This window comes from Pagrus major, chromosome 1 (assembly GCF_040436345.1).
Source record: "Pagrus major chromosome 1, Pma_NU_1.0".
Lineage (NCBI taxonomy): Eukaryota > Metazoa > Chordata > Actinopteri > Spariformes > Sparidae > Pagrus > Pagrus major.
Window position 1 is genome coordinate 6505509 of NC_133215.1, and position 21507 is coordinate 6527015.

Below are 21507 nucleotides of genomic sequence, written 5' to 3' on the forward strand. Positions count from 1 at the left end.
CCACGACAGTACAAGAACATTACAACACTGTTATAATGGGTCGGAAATGATAAAGTGAACGAGTGATCCATTCTTATGTTCCAGTACTTTCCTGGCAACATGCTGCTTTGATTTCTCATGCAGTGATGCTGTATTATATCACACACCTGCTGCTGCCCTCATGTAAGATATATGCATTAATTAATCAACAAAACTCATGTTAAAGCTTTTTATCTTAATGCCGATGGAATTCAAATTGGTTTAATGAGATCTTAATGAAACAGAGGATGTTGTTTTGTGTTATTTTGAGATAATGACTGTTTCCCTCAGAATTCGATCAGCAGCTGTCGATAAATATATGTTAATCTGGAGGCGGATCAATCTCAGTGGCGAAGGGAATTTCACTGTTAATGATCAGTAAAACTGTGATGGGATTATTTATCAGCTGCTGATTAAGTTTTTTAGTCTCATTACTGCAACCGTTGTGAGACTAGTGGCCAAGAAGCTGTTTAAGAAACCTCCAAGTGCTATATCGTAGGCAACTGGACTTGTTTCAGTTTCTTGAAGACGTTTCACCTTTCATCCGAGAGAGCTGAGATGACTACATTACACTTCAAACAATGAAATCGAGGCTATATTCTGCACCGCAACCGCACCGTCTTATTTTGCTTATCAATTTTTCCTTTCAAAGCCTGATAAGTAGTGTCTTTATGTTGCTGAGATCAAGTCTTTATGGCACAAAGGTTTAATAATCTGCGACAGTATTCATGGTCTGAGTCTATACAGGGTCTGCCTTTATCGGGTTGCAAAGAAAAACTAGGCTATTCAGATCTTAACAGCAGTCAAGTAAAGTTAAGTGTTCCAGTGACTCAGTTCTGCAACTGTAGTTGAACCTACAGCGATGTGTCATATTCTTAAAGATCATATGTTTGCAGCGTGGCGTTCCTGTGAGAACTACGTACCTCTAAAAGGTCAACTCTCCACGGTGTCAGAAAAAGACTGTTTTCAGCGTTGTGACGATGCATTTTTTACAGCTAATCCAAAAGGGTTTTTAAAGAAGGAGGAGAATTTTCTCAACCCACAAAGGAACAATTTATCCTTCAGTTTAACACAGGACGTTCAAAATCAGTGTATCTGGAGAACATGGTTTTCAAAAGTGACGAAAGCTGTCAGACAAATGTGGTGAATTAGAAGTATAAAGTTTCATAAAGTGGAAAAATACTCAAGTGAAGTACAAGACCCTTGAGTATGTGCTTAAGTTCAGCACTTGAGTGAATGAACGTACATTCCTACGCTGCTTTATAGTCTTTTTCTTCCTCCTTTGTCACATATCTGTTGCTTTTTTCTTTCCTTCTGCATCGCTTTCTGTATCGCTCTAACATCTATCTCTGTGCAGGGGGGTCAGTCGGTCCTGAGTTGTTACAGCGAGTGTTTGAGTATGCTCTGTTGTCTCGCAATTTTTTGGTTTTGTCATCATCATAATTTGGCTGAGAAATAACAAGGTGATGCATTAATATTCATGATCCTGACAACAGGAACAAAGTGTGGTATCTGTGGGGACAAGCATCACTTTCAGCAGGGACGACACGCTTTTCTAAATTGAGACGCTAATTTTGGTTCACAGAACAAAAAAGTACACAAACATGCCCTTGTACACACACATACACACACACACACACACACACAACACATTAGCACATGCCAGTCAACAGTTCCCAAGATAACAGCATGCAGATAGCAATCATTGGAGGCGAGTGTTAATGACAGACTAATGACTGTCATTTACTAAACTTGGGAGAATGTCTTCATTTGGGTCCGTCTCAATTTTTCATTCTGTGTCTAGGCTGGAAGTTTATTACCGATGCCTTATCTAAAGCTATATCTCCATAAAATGAACACTTGTTCCCTTAATTAAACAAATCCTAATTTTTATTTGAGTTACCAAACATTAGTCAAAAGACTCATCTGCCCACATACATACTGTACCATATGTAACAGTGTTTCTTCATTGCTTAAAATGATGGAAAACTTCAAGTGTGTTGTAGTTTTACAAGGTAAAGAATATTTCTTCGCTACAATCATGTTCTCACAGTTCGGATTAGCTAAATATGTGTGGAGGAAAATGTGAAAGTGCCTATATGCTGTGTTTTTTTTATCTACACATCACAAAGTGTCTTTGCCTGAGCACTATATTTACCTTGTTCTGTTATTTAAGTTACCAAATTCAGAATATGAAAATGATGCACTTTATAGTCCCTTTAAAACTTCCCACAATGGAAAAACAAAAGTGACACATTACTACGTGACTCTTCACCTGGCAGTGATAACGCAAAAATGATGGTGATTCATAAGTGTCTTTATAACTACAGATTTATCTGCATTTGAACATTGTTGGAAACATTTGGCATAAGTACATATTGTAACTATGTAGCAGTAAAATCGTCTGTAAATCATCTTTAGATATATTGTTGCAGAAATATGATATTTTACATCATTAATTTAGCAATAAGAATAAAAAAAGTATCAGTTTTCCCAACTTAACAGGAGAGCCGAGGTCAACACAGCACAGTGTGTTCACACCCACGCAGACCTGAGAGGAGGTCTAATTAGGTGAAATAAATGAAAACACGCATAGTTCAGCCTCACATTTCAATAGAAGCAGTCGGTTCATCTATCCATTGCATACTGATGCAGTTCAAAGGAGACGGGGTTGCACAATAAGCTGTTTTAAACTTTATGTATCTTTATCTACAACATCTGAAGACCTAATGCCAAGAGTTTCCAAGCAATGCATATTTATCTATAAGCGAGTTGTTATTAACAGACAAACAGACTTCCACTGTTTACCTCACACTGAATTCCTCCTTGTTATTTACTGCTCTTTGTCCCAGATGAAGTAAAAAAGATATTAAAACTCTTTTAACCAATCAACCATCAAATGGCACGACTCACTAATGTGTACATGCTTTCACATTGGGTTTTTTTCTGTTTTTGTAGGACAGTCTTGTTGTCACTTCTGTATATTATCTCTTGTGAAAGTACCAACATCTGCTACGTTACATTTTTAACATAAACTATTCTGACCGAGTCTTTCTACTGGGATTAAGTTATCAGAACAAAGTTTCCACACCGGTGTTTGGCTCTTTGAGGATAGCCAGACGGGCTGTTAAAAATAACACGCAAACACAAAAGCACACAGGTCTGAGGGAACCAGCGAGGGGTCAGACCAGCTGACTTCTATACATCACCATGGCGACACAGACGGCTGCGAGGTGGTGCGGGAAAAGCAAAAAGCGAGGGATGAAAGGACCGGAGGAAGGAAACAGAAGGAGAGAAACAAAAGAGGAGTGTGAGTGATGCTGATACACACAAACACACACACATCCAACCCCACGTTCAGGAACCTGCCGTGCTAATTACTGGGTCTGCGGTTCTCTGAAGGCTGCTGCTCACCCTGGATGACCCCTTTACCTATTCACACACACACACACACACACACACACACACACACACACACACACACAGGTGTTGCACACCCTCCAACCATCTCTACAGGATCCACTGTGTTATTTCAGCACCTGCAGGCTCAGTAGGCAATGCCAAGCTGACAATAATATGTATTGGCAGCAAGCAGCATGACAGCAGAGCAGCGATACGTGGCATCAACAGCACAGGGCTGAATGCAGCAGGGGGGGGTGAGGATGCTAATTAAATCTTTGAGGGTCAGGATATTTGTTAAACTTGTTAAAGTTGTGTGTTTGTTTAGTTGTTAAATGATATATCGGTGTACTTATTATTAACATAAGTGGGACTATTGGGTCTTGCAGCCTCCCCTTGCTTCCAGACCATGATTTATGTTACTTGCCACTGGGTTTGGATTTGCTAAAATTTATGCCATTGGACTGGAGAAGTATGTGCTCCGAGTGCAATAAATAGCTCCGTGTTCAGAGGTTCAAATTATGCTACAAGGGCCGAAGAAGAACTTTTCCACAGTGTACTTCATCTGACTTTTTACAGCAAGCACAGTGGATGCAATACCAGTAAACAAGGGTTAGTAATATCCTTGTTCCGACAGAAAGAGTGTAGGTTCATGTTTTTTTAATTTTTTTTTAAGAAATAGGACGAATGCCAGTCATGTGAAACAGAAACTAACCATCATGTCAAACTGTAAACTTCACATACATTTGCAAACTAATGTCCAAAGTCCATAGACTGTGGTAAAACTATGTCCAATTTCAGACAACCAAGAAACCATTTTTGCTTTCTTGCTAGCAGTAGAGGCTCTAATACAAGTCCAAAGAAAAGTAAAAATAGCAATATAGTGAAGCATATCGACAAAACAAAAGAAAATTGTGATATTGTTGTCCAACTAAAGAAAGGGTGCAAGAGGAAACTGTCAGTTAAAGCAATTACTATCCACATATTAGCTCCGTGAGCTAGCTGCCGTTTACTAATGTTAGCTCGCCTATATCAACTATCTAAAAAGGGCAAATAACATATCTTTCCAATTAGTCATACACAGACACCATTATAAACAGAAACTTACTCACCACCCAGTTGCTCATTAATGGTTGCTTCAGTCTTTGAAGCAGCATCATTTACAGCGAGCTGCTAGCTAGCAGCCTGTGAGACTTTCCTGGATTTGCTAACGTGAGCGTCCTGCGGCTCTGTGTGACAACAGCAGGCTAGCGGCTATCTTCATGAACTAAAACAACCACTGCTTGAACAGCTACTAGTAGGCTAGGTAGTAAAGCACAGGTGTGAGTAATTAGCTTAACACAGCAGTGCAGGCACTTTCCACAGCTGACATTTTGTCTTGTGAAAGCAGAAAAAGCACAGGTGTGACCAATAACGTTAACGATGGCTCCATTCTCTTAAAGTGTCCCGATTCCACATGTGCTATTCCTCGAAATCACTAGTTTTGCTCAGTGTAGACATGTAAAACAAGTCTGTAGCTATCTAATTATCAAATAGCAGTATGTTAAGATAGGTATACGCACTGTTAAGTAGATTTTGTATGCTCGTTTTTGAATTTTTTTTAGATGTGTGACTAACATTCAAGCAGTATACAACCAAGAACTTATACTTAAAGTCTGCGTTCACACGTGCGTCCCCCGTAATTGATCCCAGCAGGGGAGGAAATGTTCATTTAAAGAACCTGAGGAGTTCACTATTACTGTTTTATAGACAGAGCTCAGTGACCCACTGCGGCCCCGTCTCAGTCCCAAAGGAACACAAAAATCCAGCTGAACCACATCTATCCATCCTCAATCAATACCATCCATCTGACTGTGTCGAGAACTATTGATGTCGCTACTGAATTATTGATCGCTTCCTCTAAACAAATGGTATTATAGATGGCATTCAGCACAATAGGGTGAGTTTCACTGCAGAAGGACTGCAAAGAGGCCGGGGCAAAAAATAGGACAGAATAATTGATCTGTGAAAATGTGATGAGGTGATGGAATTATAATCCAAAGGAAAAAAAGGTGGATATGAGGTGTTTTTCTGATCTTTTTTAGACGCAGAGGTACAGATGGGTCCTGGATGATGGGGGACATTTATGACCATCTATCTGACCTGCTGAATATACAGACAGGGTGAGACTTGGGGTTAGGGTTAGGGGTTGACTTTGCGACTCGCCTGTATCTGGCTTTTTTTGTAAAAGAAAGGTAATTTTTCTGTCCTATTCGACTTCTTCCACCATCTACCATTGCAAGGAAAATGAAAGCTGTAGCTTCATTAAATGTTAAAGAGCGGTGACCTTTTTATACTCTGGTGCCACGAAGCAATCAAACAGATATCCCAACAAATCCAACCCCCTGACTCAGGATGTGTAAATGCAGCAGAGATCAAAATTAATGAACTAATGCAATTAAGGTAGCTACATTACTTTTAAAGAAAGCAGACTGAGAATAAGATATTCTAGGTTACCAATTTCAAATTATTTTTTTTATCTCTACCTTCCTGTCTCTCTCCAGCCCACTCCTGCATAAGTCACCCCCCCACTCACACCAATGAGAGTCAGCAAATTAAACGGAAAAGTACTCGTGCTCCTTCCATCGCCCCTCTGAAATTTTATTAAGCAATCTCATTTGTCCGCGCCATCGCCAACGCTGGCTCTAACTGCCGTAAGAAGTGAGACTTAAAGATGTAACAGAACAGTTAAATGGGGAAAGGTTGGCCATTAAAATGAAATGCAGCGTCTGCCAAGGAACAAATTGTCTATTCAGTGAAATAGGATCCGCCAATTCTGCGATAAAAGATGGTGTAGAGCCTGGAGAATATATTGGATGAAGGTGCTCATTCCCAAACAACTTATCTGCATTTTGGAAAAGAAACTGCTGCTTTCTAATTCAGCAGGTTTCATTTCAAAAACCTGGATTATTCTTTCTGGAAACATGCTGCTATTTTTCAGGGACTTATCTTGTAGAGACAAATCGAAACATTTTAGGAGTGAATGGAGGATTTCACAATATATTTCTTTATTTCCTCAGGCTGCATTAATCTATTAAGTAGTAACACTCCTGCTATGTTATGTCATTGTACTTGTTCAGCGCCTGTGGTTGCTTTTTGGGCTTTAATATATATTTGGCAGGAAACAATGTGTTCATAGTTAAAGGTTTGCAGTTACTTTTGTAGTTAATGAGCTTAAATTCACTTATTTCTTAAGGCAAAGCTAAAGGTTGTGTATTGATGAGGGTGAAGGTTCACATCTGTCTGAAGGACAGTTGGCCTAAAGGTCAGAGAAGCAAGCGAACAAGTGACCAGAGGGTTTGCTGATTCAATTTTGGGTGGGGAAGTGAAAGGCAGCACTTGCCCCTCCCTCATTACTACCACTGAAGTGCCCTTGAGCAAGGGCCCTTAACCGCAACTGCTCCAGTGGAGCAGCACAGTGGCCAAAACATGAGACTGTGGTCATACTGAGCAGCTTCCAGGTGTGAATGCTTAACTGTGTGAATGTGATCAGGGGGATTCCTGAAAAAGAAAGTGTTGCTTTCAGTGAACCTTTCCTAAATAAATGAAGGTTGAAACCAGATCTTGGCGCACAAAACACAAAAGCATTACCTGAACGGGGTAAAAATAAGGGTGAAGACACTTAATATAATTAAGAATAAGAGAAACGGACAGTTTTTCTCCCTTCAACGTTTCCAAGTTGTATCATTGTTGGCACCGCTGTTGGAAAGTCTTGCTTTCAGATTGCTTTCTGTTTTCCTGAGAGTAGCAGCTACCAACTACAGAGGACAAACTGTGAGTCTATTCATTCATTTAGTCTTTAATGGAGACGCGAAATAGAGATTGAGCCAGGCTGCCAGCTCGACTGGATCACCAGTCAGCCTTCATTTCATGTCTAGTGGCAGACAAAAAAGCTGTAGCAACATCTGGAAAACAATCTAAATAATGGTGTCATTATTCTATATCCTTTCATTGTGCAATCAACGTTAACTCCATAATGATAAATACAAGCAAAAAACTTGTCTAACGCCAGTTTGATGATTAATATAAATAATAATTAACATTAAGAAACATATCATGTTTCTTTGTCATAATAACAGAGCTAATTGTTACTTGATTACCCAGGTGCATATTCAGCAGCTCGTTTGCACGTGTTCCCTTCTTTTTTCTTCTCGTTTTATCACCTTAAACATTCTCAAAGCTGAAGAACATAAAGCAGAAAAATCTTTTTATGAATGGAGACAAAACATCTGAGTTAAAATAAGTTTGAACCAATCAGCTCATTTCATAAAAACACTTTGTTTTGTTGAGAATTGGTGAAAAGTCTTAGCCTGGTGCAGGACTGGTTGTGCCTCGTTTTGATGACCGCTGTCGCTGGCAGTCACTTGCAACACACACACATTCACACATTCACACAAACACACACATGTAAACACGCATGGCTGCACATACGGCCACACGTGAACGCTCTCACTGTCCCTGCCCCTCTCACACGATTTTTTTTAATACATAATCTGATTCTCACACATCCTTCTACACACACAAACTGCCACACACACCATCAGTGGGATTTCCTCAAGGACTACTATCCCCCGTCTGTGTCACACTGCTCTGTCAATATAGGGCAGCAAACATTTCAAAGGGAGAGGAGGGAGAGCGGGGAGTAAGGGGGAGAATACACGATGAAGGAGACAGAGAGAGAAAAGTAATACAAAGATAAAGTAAACCAGCTTATCAGAGCAAAACTGTCCAGCGAAGAGGTCAGAACATGTCAATTTTCACTTCTAGCTGCTATTTTAGCACGTGAACCATATCGGCACTGTTGTGTCTGTGCAGTCATGGTGAAATTGAAAACAATAGTGATAAAAGAAGCAGAAGGTAAATGGTGAAATGGCTGCGAGGAACAGTCCGGTGAGGGAAAAAGGAAATGAAGCATGAAAGCAGGAGAGGGAGTATTAAAAAACATGAATGGAAGGTGAGAGTAAAAGTGAAGAGGAAAGGACAGGTCCTTGTATGCAGCCTGTCCACCAGTTTGACAGGAAGGTACAGTGACATTAGCATAGTGATTAACAGTCACATTAGCATAATGATTAATACCAGCATTAGCATAAGAGCCACAGCTGGGGGAAGCATGGGAGAGAGAGACAGAGATAACAGCAATAGAGAGAGGGAGTGTACAAAGAGCATAGAAAAAGTATGCATGTGGAGAAATGGATGAAGACAGACAATGTCTTTTTTTTTCCCCTATCACAGCTGTTGACAGCTTCAGCACTGTCCACTCCAGCATGCCTTCATAAATAAGTTGTCTCTTCATCCATGCTGTATGTCCAGTTATGAGAGAGGAACGTCCCAAAGAGGGAGACAAGCTGTCAGTTTTATCCCCCACGGCCACACACCCATAACCCGGATCCATTTCTATAGGTAGAAACAACGACCGCTGCATACAAACACTCTGAAAAAGCATATGAAGATGTACAATTCAATAGTCTCTACGGTAAATCTACTAAACCATTTTATAAATAAGTGTAGCCATGAAAGATAACTATATATAAGTTATTTATCGGGAAGTATTAATTTCCAGATAAAACATAATTAAACCAGCCCAGTAACCTGAATATAATGTTAGCAGGTAATGTTTCTGCAAACCACACGTACATCCTAGACGCTGGAATTGGTACCAAACGTGGCGTATCACGTTGACATTATTTGCTTATTAGCCACTTTTCCGGCTATTTTCCAATGTAGTAGGAAGTTGGACCATCTCCATCCGTGATCGTGGCAAACAAAATAGGTATTTGAAGCCAAACCAGAATGTTTTTCTAATCCTAGCTAAGTGGTTTTTGTGCCTAAACCTAACCAGAGCATGAGCACAGCATTGTGACAAGAGAGTAAGATAATTCAACCTAAACAGATATAAAGGTACAACACAAAGAAAATGTTGGTTTTAACTTATCTGTGGTTTTTACAGAAATGTACTTAGCTAATGTTTATATTGACGATTGGGTTGAATTAAACATGGGCTGGTACCAACATAAACCTTAACTTTAAGAAACTACAGCTGTAACTTAAACTGATAGGTAACAGAGAAGGTGTGAGGGCACTCAATCTTGCTCTGTGAGAGAATCAACTCACTGCAATCAGGTGTGTGTGGCACTGATTGGCTGTGATTAAGCCCAGGTGTGGGGAGTCTTCATATACCCTGAGTCTCCAGTGCCCTGTGCTGACTCATTATCTCACCTTCAGAGGTAGTGAGAGGTTCTCCCTGTTGTCGGTGTGTCTGAAAACACCCAACTCAGAATTTTGTGTGTATATTTCCCAGTGAATAACTTGGTGCTGAAGAGTTTGCTGTGACTCCAGTCTTTTTGGTTGTCAAAGGTCTCGCGGGTAGCCTTTGCCTTTCATTTCGAGTTTTCTGGGTCTCCTGGACAATTTTGGTTTTGAGTCAGCTGCTTGGCAGCGGTGGTTTAGTTAATTATTTTTGGTGCTTTATTTCTTTAAGGAAGCCTGTAGTGGCTCTTTACAATTTCGTTGTTTTGTTTTCCCCCCATTTCCAATCTATCGCTACTGCGATTTTGTGGTTATCCCCCTGGGATAGCTTTGAGACACCCCCCCCCCTCTCCTGACAGAAGGTGTTTCTAAGAATTGGTTGCTTACTTTTGAAAGCTATTATATCTGTGTTATCACCAACCTAAACCGGTCACAACTGCATGGTAGGTAGTTGAATTGATGGGTAGTTTCTCTGTAATTACCTACTTACCAGTATTAATTACCCAATAATATACTATAACTTCACCATATATTTACTGGGTCAATGAAGGGACTGTAAAAGGGAGGGTTACCTTAATATTAGCTAAATATCAATTGTATTAATATCTGAAAAGAATAAAAAAACAGACATTTAAGGATTTTTGGCAGGAGCTCAGCAAGAAATCAATATTTTCACAAAGCAGGCACAATGAGAATTAAGATGTCATCCGCTTCCTAACTGATGAACACATCATCTGGCTCAGTTGGTAAGAATTTACTTTCAGGCAACAATTGTATTTCCGCCTGGGATTTCAAGGATTTAATTTTGAATGCTGGAACGCAGCAGTCGGAGATGCGACCTTCCTCAAAGTTTGTTGCATGCATGTTGCTACACCACCAGCCAATAAGTGTTGCTGGCCGGAGGTTAGGTGTAATTGAAAATGCCAGAGAAGAGCAATGATACGCATGGTCACTAAATCAGATCAGTGGATAAGGTTGGGTGACCTGAATCTGATCTACAGTCTTTTATAAGATTTCCCTGCTGGAAATACAAAGGGATATATGAAGATAGCGAACCATGCAGTCACAAGTCCATCGGCTGGCATGGAGTATATGATATGCAAACTCCTCAACAACACTGCGAGAACAAACTCACATTCACTGTGCCTCTGTGTGGATTCATACTGCTGTTTATAGCAAATACAGATGACATACATTGTGGAATGGATAGCCCAGCCACATGCAGGAAGCATTACAGGCTTTCAGACGGTGAGTGGTTCCTGCTGCCGCCTCCACTGTCTTCAATGTAAACTGTGCTGCTGTGGTCAGCTGCAACAAGCGGGTGGGCGGCTGATGCTCTCTGTAAACGCACACACATCTCTTTGCCGCTGCATTCGAAGTTTATGCTGGTTGTACTTTCTTTCCGGTTTGCTCGCTGTGTCACCATGGCAACCACAGACACTACAGCGAGGGGAACCTATACAGGAGCTGACGTAATTGTATCTGACTTCCACACATCTTCAGCAGCAGCATCAGCCTCAGAGTCTGATCATACTTTTCAGGACATCAAGAAACCTTTATGATACTAATTAGTCAAACTTGCAAAATGCAACTGTGTTAATTGTAGAAATGATTTCCTCTTTTGAAGTCACAACCTGCTCTGTTGAGCGGCAGTGGCCACTTTGCAACCGACTGCTGTAGATTTAAAATGCAGACCATAGGTCGCTGAGCCATTTCATACCTAAGTTTGTCACAAGTTTGGGGGATAACTGCACAAACGTGGTCATTATGTACATTCATTCTTTGCACATATGAATATCAGCCAATACATCGATATTGGAACGTTTTTACTCCCTAATATCGGAAACGACATTGAGCCCAAAACTCCAGTTTGGCTCTAATTAGGTAAGCTGATTGAAAAAGTAAAGAAAAAACAAGTCAATGCTACACTTCTCCACCAAAAATCCAAATTAACACCAAGCACATATGCCTCCATGCAGCCCAAAGACGCATGTTCCATCCTTGACAACTCCAATGTGACTTCAAAATCCTCCAGGATGCAAAAAAACTAAAACATCTAACCAAAGCAGATGGAGGTTACTTAGATTTATGCCAAGAAAAGTAGCAATGCCACGCCATCTTACAGTGCCAGGTCTTCTCAAGTCCAATTCGTTCATATAGACCGCACTTACAGTCTCAAAGGGCTTCATGAGTCTGTAATACAAAAAAACAAGGACACCTGTTTTTTTTTGTTTTTTTAAAAAGACACCATACGTTCTTACCTGCTGCCAAGTGGGAAAACACCAGTACGGCCAATCGGGCTGCTGCTTCTTCAGATTACGCAGTGCACCAACGCTGGCTCTTTCACAACGATCGTGAACCATAACCTCAACAATGTCACTGCGGTACCTCTGACCCATTAATGACTATAACCAAATCTGAAACACAACCAGTTGGCTGGTGGTGCTCATTGGGGACGATACACAACCAGGCAGAACGCTTTGCCTGCCAACCACTGTTCAGCAAGAAGTGCCTGCAGACATCCTTAAAAAGTGACACCTGCAGCCACTGCCAGGAAATTAATCTACCACTTAAACTGATTTTGTTGTGCAGACATCTTGTATAAAATATTTCCCAGCTCAGTTCAGAACTGTTCATTTTGCTTTTATTGAGCTGAATCTCATTTTCTCGATACAACGCACTGGAAAAAGCCGACATAGGACTGCCGCACAGACACCCCGTTAATTAAAATGTCATTACCTTGATGTAACGTTTGCATCCTACACTTGAAACTCATAATTTTTAGTAGCAAGACCTTGTCCAAATGGCCCATTACTGGCATCAGATGTTGTCAAACCGCCAAACCAATCAGCAAAGCCAGACTAGGTATTAAATGACGAGTGGGTTTAACGAGCGGGATGCAAATCAGAAGTAAACACTCTGTGAAAGCAGCTGGGTAGAGGACTAAAGGTAAAATATCAAACAGGTATCTTGAGCTTTTTTTTCTGACGAACCTCTCATTAAGTTCAAAAATGCACTTATAGAAATATTCACACTCAAGGTGCCGACTGTGAAAGCCTCTATTTACACACTGAATACAACCGTGCAGGTATTTATATCCCTGTATGTGAGAGTTTGTGTGTGTGTGCAATAATGCCAGTGGCACTGAGGGCCACATGTGTTGGTCCAGAGGAGATTGAAAGTGAATTGGAAGCTATTAATCTGACCTTCCCCTGCTTTCAGATTTGGTTTGGAGGGGAATATATATTCACTCCACACGCTCTGTTTCTCCTCGCACAGCCTGCTTCTCTTCTCTCTCTGTCTTGATCTCTACCTGTATCTCCCTCTGCCCTTACTTCTTTTCAATTCCCAGGTACGACGTGGAGAGCAGCGTTTTTACATCTCAGCCTTTTTTGAAATGATCTCTAGTATTCTCCACACCCCTGCCGCTCTGATTACCCCTTCTCTAAATGAATGAACTCAGCTGTGCCTGAGAGCTGGTGAACGTGATATGTGCGGCTCCGCTCTCTACTTTCAGCCCGGCGTCGGTGGAATCACACAGGTGTGGATACAATGACGGTACTCCCAGTTGGAAACAGCTTTGTTGTACAAAGTAGAGGAAGAGAAACCGCAGACCGTGACAAGTTTGCCTTGACGTTTCATTTCTTATGCAACTTTGCAGTTGATTCAGCATGGGAAATGTACAATTTAGAAGAAACAAACAGCAATTTTCCATGGATGGTAGGACTGCTGGCAGCACCCCAGTTTGAATACATTATACTGTGTACGGCTAGAAAACTACTATAAACCACTTTTTTTCCTGTTTCCCTGTTTCTTACATTCAGTAAAATTATTGTTTACTGCTCTCCAACCACCACTTTTAATATAATACAAAAGGGAATAGTGCCTTTGGGTAGGAATATGGTTGAGATTTAATAAGATTAAGTTGTTGTTGTAGCTACATAAAGTAAACTCCTGGAAATTGTGACTGGAAGAAACTATTTGGCCCCTTTTCCTCTGACAACAGTTTAATTAATGGTGCCTTTTGTCAGGTCCGCCCAAGCAGCTCACAGGTTAAGAAGAGGAACAAAAAGTCTTATACTAAAATTGAATCAACTGACTCCCTGTAACATGAGAGGGTGAGTAATACTACAGTTCCCATTGGGAAATGACACCCCAGTTGGCAGCCAAGCCATTCATTAGCAGGTTTCATCAAGTTAACAGTCGAGTTTCAAAGGCACTGACCCTACGGTATAAAAACAACCTGAGTCAGTTGCATAAATGAGCTCTTAAATCTTAAATGTGCAACACTGGCAGTAACTGGTGGTCGGTGAAGGAAGTTAAATATCTGGAAAGCCAAGAAATACAAATAGTTTCTCAGCAGCTGATCACAACAGGTACTGAATACCGGATTTACATTTACAAGGACGCCAGAAATACAACTCCGATAGAAAGCTGCTGTGCTGGAACCACAAAAACTGGTTGGTCGGTCCTCTGTCGCTCATAAGTACGTTTTTAACCTGCCATCAATATGCTGTAGGTATCTGTATATACATTCACATCATGTTCACAGAATAGTGAATGTTAGTATGAATGCTAACTAGTCAGAACTTATTTACTTATATTTTTGCAAGTACACGAAAACATACACTTAAACTTTGCTTAAATTATGTATCAAACTTTTGTTCATTTAAAGAAATGATATTCGTAAATATACACAAACTTCCAGAGGTTCATGAAGATTAACAAACTATTGTTATAATGTTTTATTCATGAAGACTAAACCAATAGAGCGTGGAGTCGCAGACCAGGCGGTTGGTTCTCAGTGGGATCAACGTTTTACATCAAAGAGAGCCGTTTGAGTTCATTGCAGTGTGAAAAATATCCAAAATATTCCTTTGTGGACCGTAACAACAATTTTCTATCGGGCACTGAATCACATTACTGTAACATTATTCCTGTGATAATGAGTATCGTGCACCTACCCAGACATGTTCTTGCTATTCATAGTTTGTTATTGGAGCCACGTCGTGCTCCCAGTTGTGCGAGCTGTTGTTTCGTGACTTGGAAAAAAAGGCCACTTACATACAAAATACAATTAAAGTTTATACACTTGTGCCCACTTACACTCAGGGAGAGAAGTACATTCCTAGAGTTCATGAAAAATTCTCCAAGTATATACACTTGAAATGCAACACAGCTCATTAAAAATTAAAGAAGTACAACAGTGCATGTGATGCACTTGAACAATTGAAACTAATACAACTGCATACTGCGTATGTGGATGTATGAGAGGAACTGTAAAGTTTTTAGCTGGTGTTCACACCTGGCTCTTGAAGCAGGTGTTTCAAAATCAGGAGCATTTCGCCCCAAAGGGAATCCACCAATTGCACTCAGATGTGGGACAAGGAAGCGGGCCGACGTTTGTTGGTGGTTCTCGACTCGCTTCCAATCGGTTTATTTGTGGTGTGAAAGCAAACAAACCAACCGCAGAATTATTGCACAGCAGATATGTGATTTTTGCTTGATTTTAAATTCTAAACTATCAATAAATCCATTTGCTGATCTGGAAATCTGTGCAGGAGGCAGTCTTACAATGAATCATCTGTGTAACGCATGTAAATATTTATGCGTAGCATCTCAAAATCATCATAGTAACACATCAGTGTCATTTCATTAAAGTCCATTACAATGTGTGTGACTGCGACCCCAAATAAGTCTCTACCTGTGAGTCTTTACTCATAACATGTGGTTGATTTGCAGTCTAATAATACCAATAATGTTATAAGCACTTCTTTCTTCGTGAGCTCTTTGTGACACCAAAGAAATAAACATCCACACCAAAAGCATTACAGTGCTCGAAAAAACTTTTGTCAGTCACCTGAATTTGGTTTCCCAACGTGGGTTCTGATGTCAATCGTCAAATCTATCCAATCACCTGTCAGTCTGTGTAACTTCATGTTTACAACAAGAACTGAATTAAAAACTAAAAATACAACAATGAATCTTTCATCCAGACTAGATGAACCGAACTACAGCTGTGAATACACCTGTAGTTAACCTACAGATAGTTGAAGCATGTTTTAAAAACAATTTCGACTCAGGTATACCTAATGAACTGGAAACTAACTAAAACTACAATACACAGTATCCACCCTTTGTATTACACATCTGTTGTTTCTCAAAAACAATTCCAGAAGAATTGTTTTGTCACAAGAACAGAATGAAACAACTGTGAAATTGACATTTTGTTGTGCATCAGTGTGGAAGACAAACACAGTAAAAGAATGCACACTCATACAAAAAGTACCACATAAGCTGACCGGCCACATCACGCAAAACAAAGCAAAGTGATACACACATGAAATATGGGGGCGAAGCGGGAAAAAAAACCCATGTCAGACAGCGATTTGGATTAAGTGCAGAGCGACAAAAAGTTTGATCCTTCCATCACGGCAGATAGCCAGAGGTGTTCTTTTTAAAACCATCCCAATATGCCTCACTGACGCCCTCACTCTGCCTCTGCAAAATGATTTAACACAATGAAAGCTACCAGTGATTTACTGTCAAGAAGGGAGGAGGTGAAGAGGAGTGATGGAGACAGAGGGATTAGATAGAGGTGGGAGCTGAGCCAGCAGCTATCACAGAAACTCCTTAAGTGGCTAACAATGCCTCCCCTCTTTACTTAAAACTCTCGAGTCTGCTTTTTTCTTTAAAGACCTTTCAGTCCTCTTTGTATCGGCTCTTTAAACTTGAACCCCATCTTTTTCTGACCGTGCCCTTATAACTTCCATTTGATAAAAAACTCCTCCTTTCAAGTTACACTCCTTGATTTTGTTTGAGGGCCCTAAAATTTTTTCTCCCAGGGCCTCTATGCTTCACTCAACTGTGAAGCTACATTTCCAATTTTCAACCCGTATCACTACAGCTTCATTGACCACTCTCAACCTCGCCCGTCTGACTGTCGGCGGGTCCAGAGACTGAAGAGAGATGTGGAGCTTAACACAAGACAACCTACAAAGGGCATTTAACATTTCTAACCAACTGAAGGAGTGTACTTTCATTCAGACATTTATAAACAGTTGTACAACATAGTAGGTCTAAGTATTCTAGCAGCATATATCCCTATTTATTGGATTTCTTTCTTTTATTCTCAAATAAAGGTGCTCTACTATGCTCTGTCATCACCCAAATTTTGCCAATATCCCTCCTGAGTAAAATGAAGCTTAGCCACACACACACACACACACACACACACACACACACACACACACACACACACACACACACACACACACACACACACACACACACACACACACACACACGTAGTTCAAGGAGTGGATTGAATGCATTCATACGCACAAAGAGGATTTCACTCGCGGATCAATCCACAGCACCGCTCAATCTGAACTCACTATACGGGAAAGTGGACCGGGTCAATACAAGCCTTTTCATTTTCTGAAAGTTACAAGGACACACACACACACACACACACACACACACACACACACACACACACACACACACACACACACACACACACACACACACACAGGCACAAATGCCAATATTCACTCACATTTCCTCCTTCAGTACCAGTGATTTGATTAAATGTTGAGTGTAAACCAGCAGCTATGTCAAAGACAGACATTGTACTCATACTCATTCTCTGAATGACAACACATTTACACCTCTTAGTACCTCCTGAAGCAAAACAAGCTACAGCCAAACCCCATCAGACCCACAACAAGGTTGCGATACTCTAACCTTGTGAGGCAGCTGGCTATGCAAGATCACCATATGTGGATGTGCTTGTGTCCAAACACCTAGAGTGTCTTATGAAGAACTACTGGAAGCCAGAGACGTAGTTTAGGCGTGACAACAGAGGTTAGCAGCATAGATGCTGATATATCATCGGTTATATCAGAACTGGAGCGTTTGATTTACCAACTGGCTCCGCCGGTGTAAGCGCCCCCCTGCTGTTGATCTGATTGGTTAATGTTAGTCCATGATAGACATCAATAGACAGCTGATTCATCCATCACCTGTCAAGTATTTTTTGTGTAAGTGCCTGCCCCTTCCCAGACAGCTTCTAGCAGCTAGTTTCCAGATGCTTTTGTGAAACAAACCATCTGGCACATCTGGATCACAACACTCACCACCACAGTAAAAAAAACAGAATTGTTTGATAAGGGAAATGCTGAGACAATTTTACTCTCCTCAGACCCGAACCAGTAGTGGTGCTAAAAAATGTAAAGCCTGGCCTGAGGGGCATGCTCGTATTTGGCTCAGCTTATTTGGCTTGTAGGATTTATTGGCGTCTAGCAGTGGCTGCACAAAATACTTCTGATCTCATCCTCCCCTACAGCGGCTGCTAAAAAGGCCCTCTGTTTGGTTTGTCTGTTCTGGGCTACTGTAGAAAACATGATGGTGCAACATGGCGGACTCCATGAAAGAGGACCCGCTCAGTCCGTAAACATAAAAGGCTCATTACCAGGGAATTAAAACACAACAATCATTATTTTAGATGAATCTGAAGTGTTAAACAAGTGAATATCATGACCTGTTGGTGGCATTAAATGAAGAAAATCATTAATTTTATCCTCCTGGCGCCACAGCCAACCAGCTAACCAACAGACCAGGCTGCTACCAGAGCAAAAAATAGCAGGCAACCATTACAGTGGTAAGAAAATCAACAACCTAGACTGCTCAAACATTTGATTTTCAGATCACATTAGCAAGCATAACACCCCACAGTTAACACAAGTAGCATTATATCACATATACGTGGCTTTAAAGCTTGCCAGGCTTGACGTTTTGAGTCTAGATAAACAGCCCCACTGCTGAGATCATATTCTCAGCTCTCTGACATAAATCTCTTACTAATGTTCCATCACCATAATTGCGCCACAGGACTGTAACAGAACCTGTGTTTGTTCCCGGCAGTCAGTCTTTTGACGACACATGAGCTTAGTCAGTGGAGTAAATTATACTTAATTCACTTGTGAGCTTTTTTCACGGTAACACGGAGGAGACGGGGCTGGAATACTTGTAGCAGAGATATAGAAAGAGACGGCAGAAGAGAGAGCGATCAGAAGAGACAGAGTTAAAGACAGAGGATCAAAACGTAGACAACGCCAAGTGTATTTTTCTTTTAATTAAGAGATTTTCCTTAGGAAGACATTCATTTAGGCCTGACTGGATGGATTGCTTATTTAGCAAGTCTCAAACTCTTGTTTTCCTCTTTCTCTCTCTATTATTCTTTTGCCTCCGTCGCTCTAGTTGGTTATAAATTCATGTCAGGGCCGACTAGATGCTGATGTGATGCCTCCCTGATGGAAGTAAGAAAGCAGAGTGTCTACAAACACAACGTTTCTATCAATCTCAGTCTTTCCGACTATTACTGGACTCACAGCTGGCTTCATCCCTGGGAAGAAAATGCCGTCTCCTATTTTGAAAACATAAATCAAGGCTGATCCACACACCTCTTCACACGCATGCAAACAAACAAAAAGGTATATATTTGCTGCACTCCTATATCTCACGTAAACACCATCAATTGAGAATATCACTTTTAGTCTTTCTCTCGTCAACCTTCCTCTCATTTCCCTCCTCCTCACTGCATCTCATTTCCCTTTATTTGTCCATCTCTGCCGTTTCCCCTTTCCTTCCTTTTCCATCTCTGCTTCAATGAACTTCACCCAGTCAGTCACATCACCGCTTTTCCACACACTCATTCTCACTCTTTACACTCAGCGGTGTTACTACTTACAGATATATAACTCTGTGTTTCAGGAGTTTGAGCCCAAGTGTATGAGTCACACATGACTACACTGTGAGTGTTGCTCTTAGGAAGCTTGATAAGTGTCGGCTGAAACCCGGGGCCGGCTAATGCTGCGCACTGCTCGTACTGTAATTTAGCTCTCCTGTCATTTCTTATATAGGCATAGCAACAATTTGTGCTTGTGTGTGTGTTTGTGTGCATACACTGTTGTGGGAGAACACGCGAACACCGCACAAACACATGGAGACGTGAGTCCTGCAGATTGAGGCTGACAAGTATTTCATAAGCTGGGGTAGAGCAAATCTTTTTAACAGGAGCCTGTGACCCCTGAAACAAACATTTAGCACCTACAACACTCACAACCGGCACTGGATCACCTCCTAATCTGGATCCTCACAGTTCAGGTCCCTACAGAGAGCTAGATCCGTGTATCAGTCAGTTTTGGTCACACAAAAGGCCCCAAAACTATTTCACTTCACGCACACATACACCCCAAAAAAGCCTGCTGGCAAACCTCGGGTACTGGCATCGTGTGGACACCACCCTGACACGCACCCAATCCGATCGAGCATCCGTGGGACGTGCCTGACAAAGCCCGATCCATGGGGGACTCCATGCAGCCCACAGGACTCAACGGATCTGCTACCAAAATCCAGGTGCCGGACACCAAAGGACACCCTCAATAGTGTCCATGCCTAGACGGGTCGGAGCTTTTTCAGCAGCATGAGGAAGACAGACACGATATTAGGTAGGCGGCGTAGGTGTTACCATAGTTGTCTTGACTCCAACATTTGCTTTGAGTTAAATTACTTGACGATTGGTCTTAAAATTATAATATTACAGCCTTCATGACTACTTTTATTATTAATCCAATAGGACTGATTTAGTGCTGCTCTTTGGAGATGTTTGTGGTGGGACTTGACTTCTAACATCAGTTAGATTTCTTTCGAATGACGGTAAAGCCAATTAATTTACAATCATCACTGTGGCTTTGTAAATCTTATTTACAAATGTTTTTTCATGGAAGATGGAAATGTTTTCCCGCCAAACTGACCTTTGCATACCGTATGACATTAGCATATAGAGTGAATACATTATCAACCTCTGTTAATCCATGTTTGATTAATACAACAAATGTGTCTGAAGCAGAATTTGTCAGATCTGCGGTTGAAAAACAGACGCAAAAGTATCAGTAAATCCGTACCTTGATGTTAAATATCTGGATCCAGCCTCCCATGCACCAAACACATCTATCAAATAACCAAAGGACATCGCTGCAAGGTCAGTGAAATAAAGCTAAACAGAAGTCCAGCTTAGAAATGGGTGAGATGAGGTGAAACATCCAAAAGCCAAAGTTGACGTTTATTCACAGCTGAATCTGTCACCCACTAACAGACAATTAATCTTCAGAGAGAAATGATGATGTTTTCTTACTGTTTTCTTTATAGCCTAATAACGGGGGACTGCTGCATGATCAAATAATCATCTGATCACAGCGTTTAAAGGATATGGGTTGGAGACCATGCGGATGCACAAGCTGCGAGGACAGGTTGTCTGCTTCAGGCAGAAGAAGACCACAGGTACCAGCTCAGGGTAGGGCACAACTAACACACTGGTATCACTGCTGCCATCGTCATCATCATCTTCATCATCCGCCTCACACTCTGCCACCTCCTCCTCCTCCTTTACGATCCTCTCTTCCTGAATAATCCCTTCCTCTTCTATCTCCACCTCTTTCTCCTCCTTTTCCTCGGGACGTGGGAGGCGGTGGTGCGGGGAGGGCCGGCGGGGGGAGGAGGAAGTGATGGCATCATTGCTATCGCCCCTGGCTATGGCTGTTGTTACCCTGGAGATTGCTGCCGCTGACGGTGTTGTTGCTGTTGGTGTTGCAACGCTGGGGCCCTCCTCCTCCTCGCTCGTCATGGCAACGCAACAGTCTGGGATGAGAGAAACAGAGAGGAAGAGATGATTTGAAATTTATAAACCACTTCATTGACTTCAGGTTACAAAAGCAGCAGTTCATGGATGAGGAAAAACAA

At 41.3% G+C, this 21507-nt stretch overlaps 1 protein-coding gene across 1 annotated transcript in view; it reads right to left on the reverse strand.

Annotated features, from left to right (window-relative positions):
- Positions 1-21007, reverse strand: part of cacna1ib (calcium voltage-gated channel subunit alpha1 Ib) — a 166259-nt gene extending 145252 nt beyond the window's left edge. Inside the window, exon 1 of the mRNA XM_073475926.1 lies at positions 20979-21007. Coding sequence (XP_073332027.1) covers positions 20979-20992 — 14 coding nt within the window. The 5' untranslated portion in view covers positions 20993-21007. The remainder of the gene's footprint in view (positions 1-20978) is intronic.
- Positions 21008-21507: the final 500 nt, after the last annotated feature.